This window comes from Ambystoma mexicanum, chromosome 8 (genome assembly GCF_040938575.1).
Source record: "Ambystoma mexicanum isolate Mex_15411 chromosome 8, UKY_AmexF1_1, whole genome shotgun sequence".
Taxonomy (NCBI): Eukaryota; Metazoa; Chordata; class Amphibia; order Caudata; family Ambystomatidae; genus Ambystoma; species Ambystoma mexicanum.
The window spans coordinates 1,147,478,545-1,147,496,277 of record NC_090929.1 but is presented as its reverse complement, the minus strand read 5'-3'; the positions used below and the strand labels follow the sequence as shown (position 1 = coordinate 1,147,496,277).

Here is a 17,733-nt window from a genome sequence, read left to right as displayed (position 1 = left end):
CTGTCTTTTCATCACCTTTAAACCCTACAAAAACAATTGTAACCAATCTGGATTTGTATCAAACGTTTTGCTTAAAAAGGGCTATAAAATGCACCATTTTAACCCATTAATGAAAAACAGTTCTTGGTGAGAACCACCACGAACCGCCCTTGGTTGGTTCGGGCTCCTCTACGCTTGGTCGGTCTGGCATATTTGTGGGAAATATTTACATCCCTCCAATTAAGGAATTCACCAGCTGACACTGATTATGCTATAATTACCAGGAAGCTGCTCTTTGCATCACTACGAACGATAGAATGAGTGCATCCCTGATGTTTCTAGAAGAAAATTATGGTATAAGCAACTAGCTATCCCTCTTTACTACAGCGATTAGCAACACCATGTTGGCTAGTAAAAACCCTATCTGTGAAACTGATTATAATATGGTTTGTAATGATAAACAAAATCATGTAAATACCACCATACAATGGGGCACTGTATTAAGTAAGACAAGCCATGTAAAAAACGACAACTGTGGCATGTATAAGCAATACGACACAAGACATAGGAAAATACAGACAGAACAAAGGAAATATAAACAATTTGAAACCGAGTATAGTCTCAACAATGCCCAAGACAATAATTCTAATAGGAAGAAGTTGCAACCAGGGAAAAAGAAAACAGGCCGGAAAAAAAAGAAAACAAAATAATTATCAGGATTTGAAAGAGTTCAAATCAGAGAACTGGCTTATGCTATTTTTGTCAGAAAACATTGAAAGTAGAAAGATATTACAAGTGGTGGATTTGGTTTCTTTAAAAGAGGATGCAAATGGAAATTTCACATTGGCAAATGATATCAAAACACATTAAAAATAATAATAAAAATAAGGCATCCAGGATGGAAATATATACTGCTGGATGCTGGGGACGAAGATTATGGATGATAAACAAGAAGACCCAAAATAACAAATCTGCCAGCCTCCTTACTGATATAACAACTTCCTTGATTTTCTTAATTGAAAAATCTGCCAAATAAGACACCTAAAACACTAGACAATAACTGACCGAATGTAAAGATAAATCCTGTTCGATTGATCAAAGCCAGGAAAGAACCTTGAGGAAAAAGGCAAGGACGTGAATAAAGAGGATGGATAAATGAACAGTAAACTAATGCTCAAACAACAAATGGAATCTTGACCACACCCCCTAGATAAATCACACCAGTAAAGCCCTTATGCTTCTATTTACTTCTTGGGGACTGTGAGAAACCTGACAGTATCCTCCCACCTACTACCCCGGGATCTGCCATGCAGGTGGCTAGGGAAGGGCCATCGCTTTTGGATCCCGACCCTGGGGGGTGGATAGGCGAGGGAGGATCACCTGAGTGGTGGGTCACAGGGGTTTGGGGGGGGGGGGAACATCCAAGGGTGAGACATGGTATTCCCCCTTTCCCAATTATACACCTACCCATTGTCCCTCAGCCTTAATTGGGTATTTTCAGCCACACCCCATCTTCCCCGCCCCATTTCCAATAAGTACTGGGACGAGGAAGATGCAATTGGGAGCAATGATGATTACTCATAGAAACAACGTAGTAATACAGAGTGAGACCTGCCATGTAATACCTTTGGAATGTCCCACTAATAGAGTCAGGCAAGGTCAGGCACTTTATGACGACTATTCACCCCTGACTCTTTACACCAGTATAAAAGGTATGGTTCTGCCCAAGTGTATGAGCGAGCTGGAGTTGCTGCCATGACCAGAAGAGCCAAGGAGCAGAAAGCTGCAGTGGGAGAAGCCTGGAGAGTCCGAAGGAGTTGTAAGCGATATTCAATCAACACTACAGCCAAGTCAATGCCTAGTCTGGGATGCTGAGGAAAACCCTTATTGATGTATTTTTATGTCCAGTTCAGTACTCTGGATGACAGCCCCCTCTTAGAATCCCCCTGACCCCACTGAGCCAAGAAGTAGGTTTGTTTTGCAAATTAAAAGGTTTATTTGAAAATGTAAACAATATATATATCACACTTCTATAAATAAATTGATAATGGATATTACACTTGTGAATATGAGCAGTAATCAGCAAGAGGTAACTTATGAATAGGAACAGAAGAATAAGGTGGGAAAGAATGGTTTATATGGTTCAATGAAACGCAATGATGAATGAAATGCAGTACAGAAGATAACTTGATATGGCTTCAACAAACGACAATGTAATCACTTTTCCTTGACAATTCACTCCCCCCCCTATGCAATGTAAGAAATGGAAGGAGAGCACACAGTCTTCAAGAATCCCAACAAATCACACTTTATAATGCAATACACAGTTCCAGTTCCCCCAGCAAGCTTAGAGAAAACAGGTATGAGTTTTAAACACAGGCGAATTACTTTGAAATGTGGTGGCAATGAAGTGAAAATGCTAAAATTGATTTTAATTCCCTGCAGGAGGTTCAGGGTGAGGGAGAGATACTTTATATTAGTTCAGGCTCACTTTAGCAATGCTCTATGCGTAACTACCAGGTTGCAAACGGATTTTAACAAAGGAAAGAATGGAGCTGCTATTTTGACAAGTGGAGAAATTGAGCCAAATCGCAAATCGCGGTAAATTTCGCGAGTGCGTAAATCGCGATTGCGGAAAATGTATAGGGAGTAGGAAGTCGGTTCTAGGTTCGTTGGAACGCCTAGAATCCCAGCTTTAAAATGAAAGTTTCCTATCCCAAACGGTTCCAGAGATACGGACGATTTAATAAAGGTAGATTTTCGGATTTAAAGTAAAACTCAAATGACAGGTGACAGCTCGCAGCTTTAGAATGACAGATGACAGGATTACTAGGAGGCAGTTCTACTTAGGTTAAAATAGTTTGGATTAGATTATTTTAACTAAGAGATTGGTTCTGCACAGTTCTGCTAGTTACTCACAATATAAATTTGAAATAGGCCTCGTCACGGATCTGGTCAACACGTCCGGCGGCGATTCTCTCTGCTCGGCGGGTCAATCAGGCACCGGTTCTGCTCACAGCGATCCGGATCTCTGGTTCTGCTCACAGCGGTCTGGGTCTGGTCTGCGGTTCCGGCAAAAGTTCTTGGCACAGAATTCAAACAGCTCGCCCGGATGTGGAATAGTTTGCAGATGATTTTAAGGATGCTGAAGCCTGCTGAGAAGAGTTCTCAGTTTGTGGGTTTAGGCCCTTGCTTTAAGTTCTGAAGTAAAGTCCTGGTCTTTGGAGATTGATGGATGTGAAGTCTGGAGTCTCCCGGCAGAGCGTCCCACAGAAAATGGAATTGAAAACCCTACCTGGGTTTCAGTGGCCCTTTTTATGTGTTTTGAAAATGGGTGTGTGCGTGGCATAACTGAGCCTGCCCCTCTCTACTTGTCATTGGCCCAATTCTCCCCTCTCCCATGATTGGGGAATTGGGTTGTGAGTCAGAGTGATGAGGTCTGTTTGTGGGTCAGAGGATCCTCCCCTGGTCAATTTTCCCACAAATCTATATTTGATTCAAATACATATTTCCCAGGTACACAAGTGGTTGACATTACATGTACATATTACACCTTGCTTAAGGTAGCCTTTGTTCCGCCTCTGGCGTTTCTAGGAGCTTGCATTCAAAAATGGCAACTTATTTTCGATTTTGGTGGGTTGTGCAATATGGGATTTTCATCAAAAATTATACAAAGGTACATTTCCCTTCCACATATATCCCAGTAACTTCCCATGTCTCTAGCTTAAATACATTGTCTACAATATTCATAATTAACGGGGTTTTGCAACAGAACATGGTACAAATTGGAGTTTGGACTCAAATCGTGAGGGCATTTTTCAAACTAAGACTCTCAAAGTTGTACATTCCTGTCATTTGGTTACAATAAGTTATCACTGTTTCTATAAAATATATATTTGTTGCAATTCAACTCCCCAAAGTGTTTGGGTCCGCCTCCAGAAGTCTGGGTGGGTCAGTGATCACGTCTCTCCTAGCTGGCAGAGGGCTGTTGACAGGAAACACTCAAAATTAACATACCCCATTCAACAGAAAGGGGCTATTGTCTCTCTCCTCCAGGCTGAAGGGGAAACCCCCTCCCTCTCACTCAGAAGGGCCATGTGATATCCTGCCTCCTGTGGTGAGTCTCTGGGGTGTTAAGAGTTCTCAGCCTCTTGGAACAGCAGGTGGCTAAGATGTTTTAATTAACCAACAGGCCTTTGAAGTCCAGTTGACTCAGGTCCCTTTGTCAGCCAGTTCTCCTGTCAGAGTTTAGACCGCTAGCGCCGCCTTGGGGAATTTGTCGGTACTGCATCCATTTTTGAGTTGTCTTGAATTACTGCATTTCAATAGAGTGGTCTTTTGCTTGATAGTATAGGACCCTTGCTTAACATTGTTTTGATGGCATCCTTACAGTAGAGTGGTGATGTGGAACCCCCCACAAGAAAGTTGTATCTTAGGAGTGGTCTGGTGCCAACTGCGCAGTTCTCCTATTCTGGCGTGAATGTGGGCGGCGATAGCTCATCCCCACATCCACCCAGTCTATTGATTTAGTTTGTTCTGGGATAGAATAATGGGCGGCGACAGCTAATCCCCACATCTACCCAGTCTATTGATTCAACATGGGTCAAAACCCTTGACAGAGTGCGGCGTGCCGAGATGCTGGCCTGGTGTGTTTGACGGACTGCAGCATGGCTAGGGAGCCGTGTCTCCAGAGAGCCGGAGTGAGGCAGACTCAGACCTGCTAGCCGAGCCCTGAGAAATGCTTGTTCCCTGAGAAATGTGCTGGTCCCAAGGTTGCGAGACCCTGACCTCAAACCAGTGTATCCCGAGGAAACCCTTCATCAGCACTGCGCTTGCCGGTGAGTTTTGTGAAAGTGAAGATAGAAACTCAGGAACGTGCGAGTGGCTGGAGCGGGAGTGGAATCAGACATGATCTGTAAGCGGCACAAAGGTAAAGAAAGCAGAAAGAAAGAGAGAAAGTAAAGAAAGTGGAAAGCAAGAGAAAGAAAAGCAAAGAAAGATGCGCTAGCGGCGGGGAAGTAAAGAGGGTTCAAGGATGCATGCGACCCGAAACAGGAAAGAGGGTGCGAGTGACCAGACAGACTGAAAAAGTGAAAGTAAAAGCGAGAGAAAGCAAAGAGAGGGTGCGAGCTGCCCGAAAGCAGGAAAAGAGGGTGTGAGCGACCCAAAAGCTGAAAAAGGAAAGTGTAAGAGGCAGAAAAAAAGAGAAAGAAAGGTGCAAGGGTGCACAACCAAAGGAACAGAGTAACAACGTGTGCCAGGGGCACGATAAAGACAAGAGGAGTGTGCAAGAGGCACACTAAAGTGAGAAAAGGGTGCAGGTGTGCACAGGAAAAGGAAAGAAAGGTGAAAGAGAAGAAAAACCAGAGTAGAAAGGGCACAGGTGGAAAAGGTGCCAGAAGAAAGGTACAAAGTACAAAGAGAGGGGTCAGAAGTAAGAATGGTTGCGCAGGGGGGGGGGGAGCCAAAGCCCAGCGTTTTCGAAAGTCTCTGACACTACCCCATGGAAAGAACTGTGTGTTAAAAAGGTGCATCCTGAAAAGGTGAACTTTTGTTTTAAACTAGAGAGGCCTAGACTTGGGGAAGGGAACCCTGAAAGGCCTAACAGGAACTGTGTCTTTTTTGTTTGAAAATGGAAGGGTCGAAAGCTTGGGGAAGCGAACCCCAAGAGACCCACAGACATGGTAAACTCCATTGACTTGCTGCAAGAGCCCCACGTGGAAGGTTCAGAGGGCAGCCCTTTAGAGTTTAACTATTTTTGAACTGGCACAACTACACCTATTGGTCAGACTACCTGAAACCAGATGTGGTTTACATTTGATTTTTAAGAAGAATCCTCTATCACATTTGGTTTACGAGTGAGGGCAAGCATAGATTTGGACACAGATGAACTTTGGGTTTGTATTTATGGACATTGATGGCCCTTAGAAGCATCAGCTGGGGGGAACAATCCCATTAGAGTTAGGGCCTGGTGGGCATTACACCAACCCTACAAAGGTTTTCAAACTGTTACTTTTGAGTCTGTGGGCCTCATTACAAGAGTGGTGGACTGGGTTAACGGGTGCCGCAAAAGGATGCAGACCCGTTAAGACCATTCCGCCACATTACGAGGTCCCCTCGCGGGACCCGCTCTGCACGTCTGCACGAAGAGGGCGCTAACAACGGGCCGGTCCGTTGTTAGCTCCCTCCCCCATTCCCATTCCAATTCAGCCCTATAGGGGCTGAATGGGGATAGTCTGGGCCCGGGTTCCTGGAGGGAGGAATTACTGGGCCCTCCGAACTCGGAATGGCCCGGTAATTCCCCATTCTGGGAACCAAGGACGCGGCGGCATGGCTACTGCCAAAATTGTAATGAGGCCCTGTGTCTCTTGATACCATACCTGTCTCACAGGACTCTGCTTGGTTTTGATGTATTGTTAAAGGTTGGCTTTGGTCTTGCTTGTTTTCACCAGACTGAGAATACAAAGATGGAAAAGTGCTGTACAGCAGGATTTGGAACCAAAGATTTTTAGCCCGGACCCTGAAGGTTAATGCTCATACATGTCACTGGTTGAATCATACGGTCACTGTATGGAATCAGATGTCATATTTACTGCTTAGAACTGGAAATTACGGGGATATTGTGGTTACCCCATTGGAGTGTGGAGCATTGCAAATGTATTTGTATTTATGTAGTAAATAAGTTTCTTTTTCATTTTTCCTTGTGATGTAGTTCTGCTCTCCTGAAACTAAGATTTTGTATTCGCTTTTGTTGTGGTCATAGCACAATGAATTAATACAGTTTAAAAAGAAAAAACAGAAAAAACAAAAGATGTTCAACCCACGTGGTTCCTAGGACTAGGGAGGTCCAGTATGAACAATGGACTGCTCATAAGAGAGCAGAGGTCATCATGGAGTGAGGCAGTCTTCGACCTGCTAGCCGAGCCCAGAGGAATGCTTGTTCCCTGGGACGTGTGCTGGTCTCAAGGTTGTGAGACCCTGACCTCAACCCAGTGTATTCGGAGGAGACCCTTCACCAGCTCTGTGCTTGCCGGTGAGTTTTGTGAAAGTGAAGATAGAAACTCGGGAGCGTGCGGGTGACTGGAGCGGGAGCAGACAAGATCTGTAAGCGGCACAAAGGTAAAGAAAGAGAGAAAGTAAAGAAAGTGGAAAGTAAGAGAAAGAAAAGCATAAAAAGGCACAAATTGCTGGACTGGAAGTTGTCATATGGCACGGTAACCGGAAGTGGATACTGAGATACTTAGCCGGACCGATAGCACAGCAAGTAGAGCGCGCGCGTTGACATCTGTGCTGAGCCTGCTGTCGCAGGTTCGAATCCCGGCAGGGCCAAACTCAGCCTTTCATCCTTCCGGTATACCGTTCTTTTAGCCGTTTTTTTTGGGGGGGGGTTTAAAAATTAAATATTTGTGGGTGAAAGGGAATAATAAAATATCCCGCGACGAGAAATCCTGCGACGAGAAATCCCGCGGCAAAATAACGTAGAACCCATCCTTCCCTTCCGAGGTCGATAAATGAGCACCACACACCATGGGTCATAATAAGCAGCGCTCAGATACCTGAGGGTTCGTAGCGCTATATAAATGCTAAATTATTATTATTATTAAGAAAGGACTAAGTATGAATGAAAAGATTCATTGTCTTGGTGGGAGGAGAAATACATCTGCTTGAAGGCCGAATGATGGGTTACAGAATGTTCTTAGGTTTCGAATCGGTCAGTTGATTAGTGACCGCTAAGGGGGCAGGAATCTGGGGGGCGGGCTAAGTTAGAGCGGCCAGTTCCCTGTAAACATAGGATGCGGTTTTCCTTGTCTTGCCAGCCAACAAATAAAGCTGTTACTGTTCGTCATCATCCAAAATTGATGAATGAGCCTGGTTTCTCCAACGAGGGCAAGATGTACTCATGGTCTCTCCTCATAATGATAATATAGATGAGGGGGTAACAAAATCCCTAAAGATACACAATGAAAGCTCTGTAATATGTGCAAGACAGAAAATGAAATCTAGCAGACAAAGATACGTTTTGTGACACTGTATACACAAGCTTGGTGTGCACAACAGTGAACAACATCTAATTAGCCTAATTAGTGATCTAATTAATCATAGAATAACTATTTGGGGACACTATTTCTAGACTGTTAAATACAAGTAAAATAATAACGATAACGCATGGAATAACACAGTGAGCAAAGGATCAAATGTAGATTACATTGACATTTTGGATGTATTTAGTACAACTCGGACTAAAATACACATGAACACTTTGTTGGTGGCTGAAAAGATAATCACACAAGTTTAATACCTACAAATAATGGGAGTTGACATATAGTTAGATAACCATCCAAAAGAAGAGAGATAAAGAGCCCAAGTCTAAAAGATTTAAGATCAGTAATGAATGCATCGAAAAGCAGTGACACACATTTCGTTAACAAAGCACAAATGCCCTTATAAAAATAAATTACAATAATGGCCAATCTTGTGCAATAATTATGAAAGGAGACGAACTAAAAAAGCTCTCTGCAGTTGATGATTTGTGTTGGTCACCAAAGGCATTACAATCAGTAAAGATAAAACATCCCTAATAAAACTGTAAACACATGACATTTTTTATTTTGAAATTCCGAGGAACACCAACACCTGTTCACCGGTGGCAAATGTATAAAACACGTGTGCACACTTACTGGATAAGAGAGTGTAAGTTGGCTGCTCTATTGTGGTTGGATGTCTATGCAATTTGATATGAGAAAGCAATAAAAGGCCTGTCCAAAATGTGGCCTTTTGGAAGTAGCTCTGAGCAAAGATACCACCACCACATTCTGCAGGAGTACAAGGTCTCCAAATATTATTGTGGTTCAAATTAAAGTAGGACGAACTGGAATGTGGTCCTTACGCTAATAATCAGCGTGTGCTATCCTCATACAAGGTTGCTACGAAGAGAAACAGAAATAGGGACAGAACTCCTAAATTAATGCTACAGTACACATCATTCAAGAATAGGTCGTTATTCGTGCCATTGATTTCCGTGCCCATTGGCGTCCATAGTTATCTGGTTATTTATTTGGCATGGATATTGATTATGCAGTTTGGGCTTTAATGCCAAAACAAAATACCCATAATAAAGCTGGATGGTTTTGGGGAAATGTGATGGAAGCATGGGTATTCATCATGCTAAATGGCAAAGTAAGGGTAGCTATCTCGGGCAACTTACTTGGTCATCTAGATGTGCCAACTGTACTTTCGACTTCATATTTGGATACACATCGCACTTTTAATCATTTGATAACTTTATAATAGTTCTGACGGGTCCGAGTGATCACGCATTTAACATTAAAGATAAGGATGGAAGTTAAATAAACAAAAAGAAAAATTAAGATGAGAGAGTTGAGTTCCTAATGCAGGAAAGTGATTGAACTGGTCTGACTAGAGTATATGTGCAATAACCAAATCTGTAAAGAAATTGAATATGAAAAGCTTAAACACCCATGCGGATTCGTAAGGAAAGATCAGACCAGATGAAATATATAGGCAGATGTATCCCTAACAGCCCACTTTGGAGAACGTCCATGTAATTATATAAGCAATCAGAAAATCATACGCAGAAATTATGATCCAAAAATTGCTAGCAACAATAAAACAAACAAAATATGCGTAAAATAGAAAATAAAGAGCTATTCCATATGCACAAAGGAATTACTTACAAGGGAATACCAAGTATCATATACAAATTGGATAAAACAAAATGTCAGCCACTGTCACAAATGGCAGTAGATGAGCGATTACCATGAAATTGGGTAATTATAACACCTAGAGCACTTAGAAGTGGGAAGAATTCGACATAAAGTACTATATAAAAGAGTACAAATTATTATTTTGCATGCAAAAAGATACCCAGGCCACATTTTTTGGGAATACAGTACTTAGTCCAGTTCAACTCTTCAGACCTCCAAGGTACCGATTTGGTAAAATGAAAGCTGCTCTATACATGTGTGCCGGCGCACAGAGCGCGGGCATTTTGAAAATTATAAAATGCAGCAAGAGTGTGCCTTTATGGGTCTGTGCGCCCATTACATTTTCCCCAATTACCATAGCGTGATTTCTATGGTAATTAGGAAAGCACAGTTCTAGGAGTGCTGCAATATATTTGAAAAGAAATTGTGCGCCGTTTGTGCCCCGGTTCCTGCGCCGCCGTTTACATGGCGCAGAGACCGGGGCATATGAAATATCATACCATAACCAGCTTGTGAAATGTAAAAACATAAATCACCAAACTTATACAAAAAGGGAAAAGGCTATATGGCGATGGCATGGGGGAAAAGCGGATCCATATTTCCTACGTAAGTACAAAATGTTTTTTACATCTAATTAAACATACACTCAAGCGACCTTTTAGGAGGAGCAGTACAACCCTTTTTTATTCATTTCTGAATGTTTCTGATGACTAAAAGGAAGGGCGGGGGAACCGTTAAGCTGCCAATCAATTACAAGAGAAGTCATCACCAGGGGCGACTCGTCAATAATGGGCAAGGGGACGCCAACCTGCCACTACCGTCGTCCATAATGGAGGAACCGCTGCTTAAATGTCAAAGGGAAACATGGGTTTGCTTTTACCATTTTTGTTCCCCAGCACGCGTGTCCAATGCACCATGCAAAGCTGAGGGTGTTTTAGTTCTTGCAGCCTTGCATGGTCCATTGGGAATGCAGGGTGGGGACCTGCATCACTGAATTTGCATAGGGGGTGCTCCCGAGCATCCAAACCGTCTGGGACGGTGCAACAGCAGCGCTTTAGTTCCTGTTCGCATGTGCAGGAACCAGGAGGAAGCGCTCCTTACTTCCTGGTTCCTATTTGTGCTAAGGGCTGGAGCCCTTTCAGAAAGGCGCTGAAAGTAAGAATAACTTTATAGTTTATGTATGTATGCTTCTCTGACAAATGAGTGTATGGTCATGGAGGCGCGTGTGAATTAGCAAGTGCATAGTGTATGGGTGTGTATGTGAATGAGCGGGTGAATGCTGTGGGAATGTGTGTGCGTGCAATTGCGTTTACTGAGGTGGGGCACCGATTTTGGCACGGGGAGGGATTTGCAGCATTTTTACAGGGCATCTATGATAAAGCAAAGTGAATCTAGCCATTTCTTTCTGTGACATGACATATTTTACTAGGCATTTATAATAAAGCAAGTAAGATAAGTATTACCTGGCTAGACTGGTATTTTGATGCAGCCAGTTCGGACATGTTTTCATACTGTGGCATGAGATTTTTGTCAGGCCGGTTAGTGCTCCACCGTACTCCTAATTTAACATTGATCTAACAAACATTTGGTTGCTTAGCCTTCTGCTTACTGCAAGGTAAGTCGTCTTTTCCACTCGTGCTACTTGATTATGGACACGAGCAGTACAACCCCTGTGCCTGGGAGCCGCTACCAATGAGGAGTGGTGGACAATATGGCCAAATACAAATCTCTTACATTGCTGTCTGCCCCGCAGCAGACACACCTTAATCTAGCTACACAGCTAACAACAACAATAACGCCATGGCCTGCACAGAAAATCTGCAAACTAAAGATTCACTTAAGCAGCCATGCTGCGACACCATGCACATAGAACAACCTCCCACACTGCATGGGGCTGGTAGGACTAATGAGAAGACACTGCCTCCCCTACTCACAAATAGTGTGATTGACAACTCTCACCTGATAAAACACAGCATCAAATCCCCCTTGTCCACACTTACCGAAGTTACTCCCAGTAACAATGCTTTAAACTCCAACAGAACAACTTACTTACCATCGCACTATTGAATACACGGTCCCTGGTAGCAGACCATATTACCATGCACAAACCAGATCTTTACGCACTTACGGAAACCTGGTTACACGACATCGCCCAACAAGCAGCAGACGACTCAGTCCCCACAGGTTACAAAATATATAGGACAGATAGAACTGAACAACGAGGTTGGGGTGGCACTCATCACAAAAGACTCCCTTAATTGCCACACACTAAATCTACCTAACATGGAGGTGTGTGAAAACCCATTTGTGAAAACAAAGATGAATCCGAATATCTCGCTATCCATACTTACACCTTACAAGCCTCCGCAGAACTTAACCATTTTTGGGGAACAGCTTACTACCTTATTGAATGACACCACAAAACCCAATTCCCCTATGATCGTCTTGGGTGACTAATTTATGGGCAGAAGATTCTTCTGACACCAAAGTTAATTCACGATTATCTTCCATGACAACTATTGGCTTTCCCCAAATCATAAATAATCCTACCCACCAAGGCGCTCATACCCTTGATTGGATAATGACACACAAACTTGAATGCAAGGCGGTTGACATCTCACCCTGCCCATGGTCAGACCATTTCCTGATCTACATAACCATAGTATTGGCACAGCCCCGCACAGACTTGATACCAACCAGAGGACAACAAGGAAATGTAGACATTTTAAAAATCTCTCGCCTCTTACCTTCGCCACTCTATTAGCAAGTAAACTAAACAACACAGAACAATTTGAGGAAATGAGTGACCTCGCAGCACACCTTTTCCTCAGCCATCAAAATCACATCAGACATACCTGCACCTGAAAAAACCAAGATAATCAAATCAGAAGTAATAAAGAAATCATGGTTTATTGACAATGTTATCGACACTAGAAAGACAAAAAGAGCATGCGAGCGAGAGTGGAGAAGGCACCCCAGTCCTCTATGACTAGGCAAATACAAGGAAGCAGCTCATGCCTTCAAGAAAAACATTGTTATTGCCAAAGCAGAAAGTGACAATACCCGGATTAATGGTGCAAAGTCTAACTCTAATGAACTATTCAAAATTCTAAAAGAATTTGAGAATCGCACATCCATCCCCTTTACCCCCTACAAAAAAAGATTCAGCTTGGTGTCAATCCATTCAGAATGAATTCTCATCCAGAACATCCGGCCTAAAATGGCCATTGCTAAACAGCAGGCCTGCTTAGCATTGAAAACTACCCAAGATTCTGTGACAGTCTCAGTTTACCGTCCCTAAATTTGAATTTCGAAGTTCCTCAGAACCAGAAATCCTGGACATAGTGAAAAAACTAAAATCCACTTCCTGCCTCAGGATGTCTGCCCTACTGACATCCTAAATGGATACTTGGATGTCCTCATTCCTTGGATTACAAGAATGGTCAAAATGTCCTTTAGGGATGGGTTTGTGCCAGCATCATTGAAGGACGTCTGGATAACTCCCCTCTTAAAGAAAACCACACTCCATCGACCCAAAGCTAAGAACTACAAGTCAATTACGAACGTTCCCTACTTGTTGAAGATCATAGATCGAGTAGCGCACTTACAACTACAAAAATTAATAGAGGAGAATAAAATACTGAATGCCCATCAATCTGGTTTCAGAGCCCAACATGGAACTGAGACGGCCCTATTGGATCTTAAATCCAATATTACAGGGATTGTAGAGAAAGGTCACCCTGCCCTACTGATGCTATTGGACGTCTATGCAGCTTTCGATCTCATTGATCATGACTTGCTGCAAGAGAGGCTTAAAAGCATTGCCAACTACTCAGAGGCGGCATGCCACTGGATTACATAATTTTTGGGTCCAAGAACATCTACAGTGGCATCAGAGAAAGCCCAGGCACTGCCAATTTTTTCAACCAGCTGAGTACGCCCGGGGCTCCTGCCTGTCTCTGATCCTGTTGAATATGATATGATAGGTTATTTATAACGCACGCTTAATACCCAGAGGTTTCTAAGCGCAGACTCAGGAATCGAACCTGTGTGGCTCCCTGTCGTCTTTCTTCCAAGGCGAGCATGTTGCAGCTGAGCTATCCTCCCGAGACAATATCTACACAAGACCCCTTCTTGACCTTCTCGACAGACTGGGTATCAAATATGCAAACTACACAAATGACACCCGGGTACTTTTTAAACTCACAGGGATACATTCACAAGACTCTAAAATTTTGAATGAAGCCTACCGGGAAATTCAATCATGGATGTTAATGTTAACGGATATTTGTAACGTGCACTATCACCACCGGAGTGGTCCCCTGGCGCTAAGGAGAGCGCAGAACTCCTTATCATTGAATAGTGAAAAAACAGAGCTTCTCATCATTGCCTTTGGCCCCCGCATAAAATAACTTGATGACCTTTATGCTCATTTGTTCATCAATGGGATTCAAATCCCAGTCAGTAAATCTGTAAAAACAATTGGGTGCTGTCCTTGATCACAAGCTGTCCATGAAGCAACACGTCTCACAAGTATGTTCCTCTTGTGACCATGTGAGTAAACTAATTCATCACATTCGCCCCCAACTTTCCATCAAAAATAGATCACTGTTGGCAACAGCACTAGTCAATTCCCGCCTTGACTACTGCAACAGCCTGCTGGCCGGCACTTCTGAGACTAATTTGCAGCACCTACCGGCCTCTCAAAATAGCGCAATCAGGGCCATTCATGGGCTTACCAAACATGAACATATTTCCTCATTCAGGAAAGCTTTACACTGGCTGCCTGGAAAATAAAGAATTAGGCACAAGAATGTATCCTTGAACTACAAATGCCAACACGAAGCAGCCCATGCCAACACAAAGCAGCCCCCCCAATATCGCTTGGACAGAGTATCCATTAAACAACCCGCTCGGACATTATGATCCAATGATACTTTCACATTTAATCAACCACGCTACCTATTGGAAAAATTTGGTGGTAGAAGTTTTGAGATCCACGTACCCATGGAATGGAACGCACTCCCAATGAATATAAGAGCCTCTTCATCTCTGATGATCTTCAAGAAGTCAGTGAAGACCTTCCTCTTTCTCTTGGCTTAATCAATCCTGAGACCATCTCTTCCCCTCTTCTCTTCCCCCTTATGCGCTCCGAGGCCCATGGTTGTGTAGCGTTTAACAAAAATTCAAATACATTTTTAAGGGCCAAGTCAAAATGAGAATGTTCTTATATGGTGGATACTGCTATATATCGGCAGATCCAACGTTGACATGTTTTCTTATAGTATCATTACTGGCATTATGCACGAAGCAAACAGGAGTATTGTTCTCATATGGAAATACTGGCATATATATCAGTGCACCAAGCATGGAAATATATGGGCGCTGCCAGTGTGAAATTGTTTTTTATACTGGCATATATGGTGGCCAAAGGAATCCTGGAAATGCGTCGGGAAATGCTCCTGTGCAGTTTTGGTTACTTGCATTATTGGATTTTTTTCATGAGTTACTCTACAAAACCACTTACAAATTGTCTGGCTTTTTACCCAGTTTTTTACTTAAAGTGTGCTGTAAAATGCACAATTTGAACCCATTCAAAAAAATGTTCTCCCCAAACCTCTCTTGGTTGATTATGGCTCCCATGGTACGTTAAGTCGTGCTGGCATATTGATGTGAAATATTTACGCCCCTCCAATGAAAAAAAATCACCAGCCACCGATCTTCCCATCTCAAGTGCCCCTCATTATTATGCATATTATATAGAGTGCCAAGAGTCTGCGTCTGTTCATTCCCTTTGCAAACTTTGGGGCTTTTGTGACCTCCCCTCAAGAGCAGCACAGAAAGCAATCGCACCACACCCGTCTTTCCTTACTAAATAATGGTGCAAACTTGCAGAAATGTCGTTAAATTAGACTACTTAACAATGCAGCATCTTATCATTTACATGCCAACAGCACGCAATAGCTGACTAGGCCAAACAGCCAACGCGTTTTTTAAAAAAGTTATCAAGAATGTCGTTTGTGCTGGAAATGGAAAAGATCACCGTTTCACAGCATTTGCCTTCTAAGAAAAGTTATTATATGTTAATACTAAGAATGATGATGCCCTGATAAGAATGACAATACTGTCCCATTACCTATAGCAGATGTGCCGAGAGGTGTCAGTATTCCCATGTTTTTTACAGCTCCGGATAGAAGTCAAGTTCTTGTGATATTAACTCTAGCATGTATATAGTATTGCTTACTAATCACTGGCCATTTAAATGTAGGGGCTATAAAAGAAGCGTTGCTGTGCCATGAACTTGAGACGCCTGGGTGAGCGGTGCCAGAGTGTGCTTCATTAAATCTTGCAGGCCTGGTGAAACGTTCCAGGTCTATCCTGTTGATAAGTGCCAATATCATCCCATTAACCCTACAACTCGTACCTTGCATCGGATGTTTATAAGGATCGGCGAGTGAAGCAAAGAGGATGTCACTGCAGAATATTAAGCTCTGTATTAGCCGGTACCATGTTCTTCAGTATTTAGAAGGCGCAGAAACGGCACTGGACAATAGGTGACAGGGCTCGAGTCGCCACACACAAAACGTGGGCTCACTGGTCGGGGAACGAGGTTAGTTTAACGTGCAAAATAAAATAACGCATGCAAGCATTAAAGAAAGAGTTTACAACTTTTCGAGGCAAGAAGGTCTGCGGCACTAGAAAAGTCGAACCAAGAGTGGGATAAACAATTATAAAAGCATTTCGGTTAGAAAAAAAAGAAAATCACGAAATGTTGGGAATCTGGGACTTTCTCGCCTGCAGACAGGGAAGGGCTGGTAGGAGAGGCTGCCTTTGGGATGACTCCACAGGTTCTCAATATAATGTTTTGGCGGCAAGTTCGCTCCCTGGACTGTGCCTGAGAGCTGTGGCGGCTGCGCCTGGGCACTCTCGCTGCAGCCTGCAGCCAGCGCTCAGGACAGAGGGCCAAGGGGGCGCACAGGTTCAACGGACGGGATGGTCTCACCTGGCGGGCGCCACCGCCTCCTGATTGGGAGGAGGCCATGATGTTCCTCCGCTCTGGCGCACGGCGTCGGTCCGGCGAAGTTCCGCTGTTCCTTGGCCGCTTCTTCCTTCAGGTGGCGTGGGTAGAGCCCGCGGGATACGCCGAGGCTCGGTCAGCTCGTTTCCTCGGTTGCGCCGGAGTTCGTCCTCCGTCTCCTGGTCTTGCTTGCAGATCGCATTGCAGGAAAGCGGCTGGGGGCGGGGTCGGTCAGGTAAAGGAAACCCGGGCAGAGCTGGGGCCCCGGCAACCGCCTCAGGAAGAATCCGGCGCCGCCGAGCCGTGGGTGTGTCAGAGCTGCGCCCACTCCCAGATCACCCACTGCAAAGACAGCTCTCGCCTGGCACCCCCTGGCACGGAGACCCCAGGCAGGCTGCTCTGACCCGCCTCTTCGCAAACCCTCTGTCACTTGGCCGAAGAGCAGCAGCCGCACAAGCCGCCTAACCCACAAGCCCGAGTGAAAGACATTGCACATCGTGGCCGAGGGGCACGCTTTCCTTCTGCCAGTGTGCACCGTTTATTTATTTATTTTTTGTTTACATTTATAAAGCGCACAAGCGGCCCTTGTGCGTCGTGGCGCTGTTATTTGTTTATTTTGTTTATTTATTTAGAATGGCGCGCAAAACCCAGAGGTAACAGGGTGCAACAGAGGTCAGGAAGATAGGATTACATAAAAACTTGGTTACAGAATAAGACAGGCATGAGAAAAAGAGCATTGCATTTACAATTACATTGTGTGGGATGTGCATATATACATACAATTAAGCGAGAGCTTACAAATTTACATATTTAGTGCTGTGCATAGGGGCAGTTCGGTTGCACTTACATATTTACATATTTAAGGCTGTGCATGGTAGTTGGGTTATAACACTGGCGTGAGCAGATTAGATGGCAGGGTTAGTCGTGAGGATCATTGGCCCGCAACCAAGTGAGGGTGTTTCGCCTGAAGCTATAGTAGGATTGGTCTGTCCTAATGTTGAGTGGGAGTTA

The 17,733-nt window shown here is 43.8% G+C and overlaps 1 protein-coding gene across 3 annotated transcripts in view; it reads right to left on the bottom strand.

Moving 5' to 3' along the window:
- ANK3 (ankyrin 3) overlaps positions 1-16,996 on the bottom strand; it is a 2,768,233-nt gene extending 2,751,237 nt beyond the window's left edge. For 2 of the 3 annotated variants that reach the window (XM_069611216.1, XM_069611217.1), the window contains exon 1: positions 16,708-16,945. In XM_069611216.1, coding sequence (XP_069467317.1) covers positions 16,708-16,746 — 39 coding nt within the window. In that variant the 5' untranslated portion in view covers positions 16,747-16,945. Of the gene's footprint in view, positions 1-16,707 lie in introns of all 3 variants that reach the window. The other variant, XM_069611214.1, reaches the window with a different exon arrangement.
- Between the last annotated feature and the right edge of the window lie 737 nt (positions 16,997-17,733).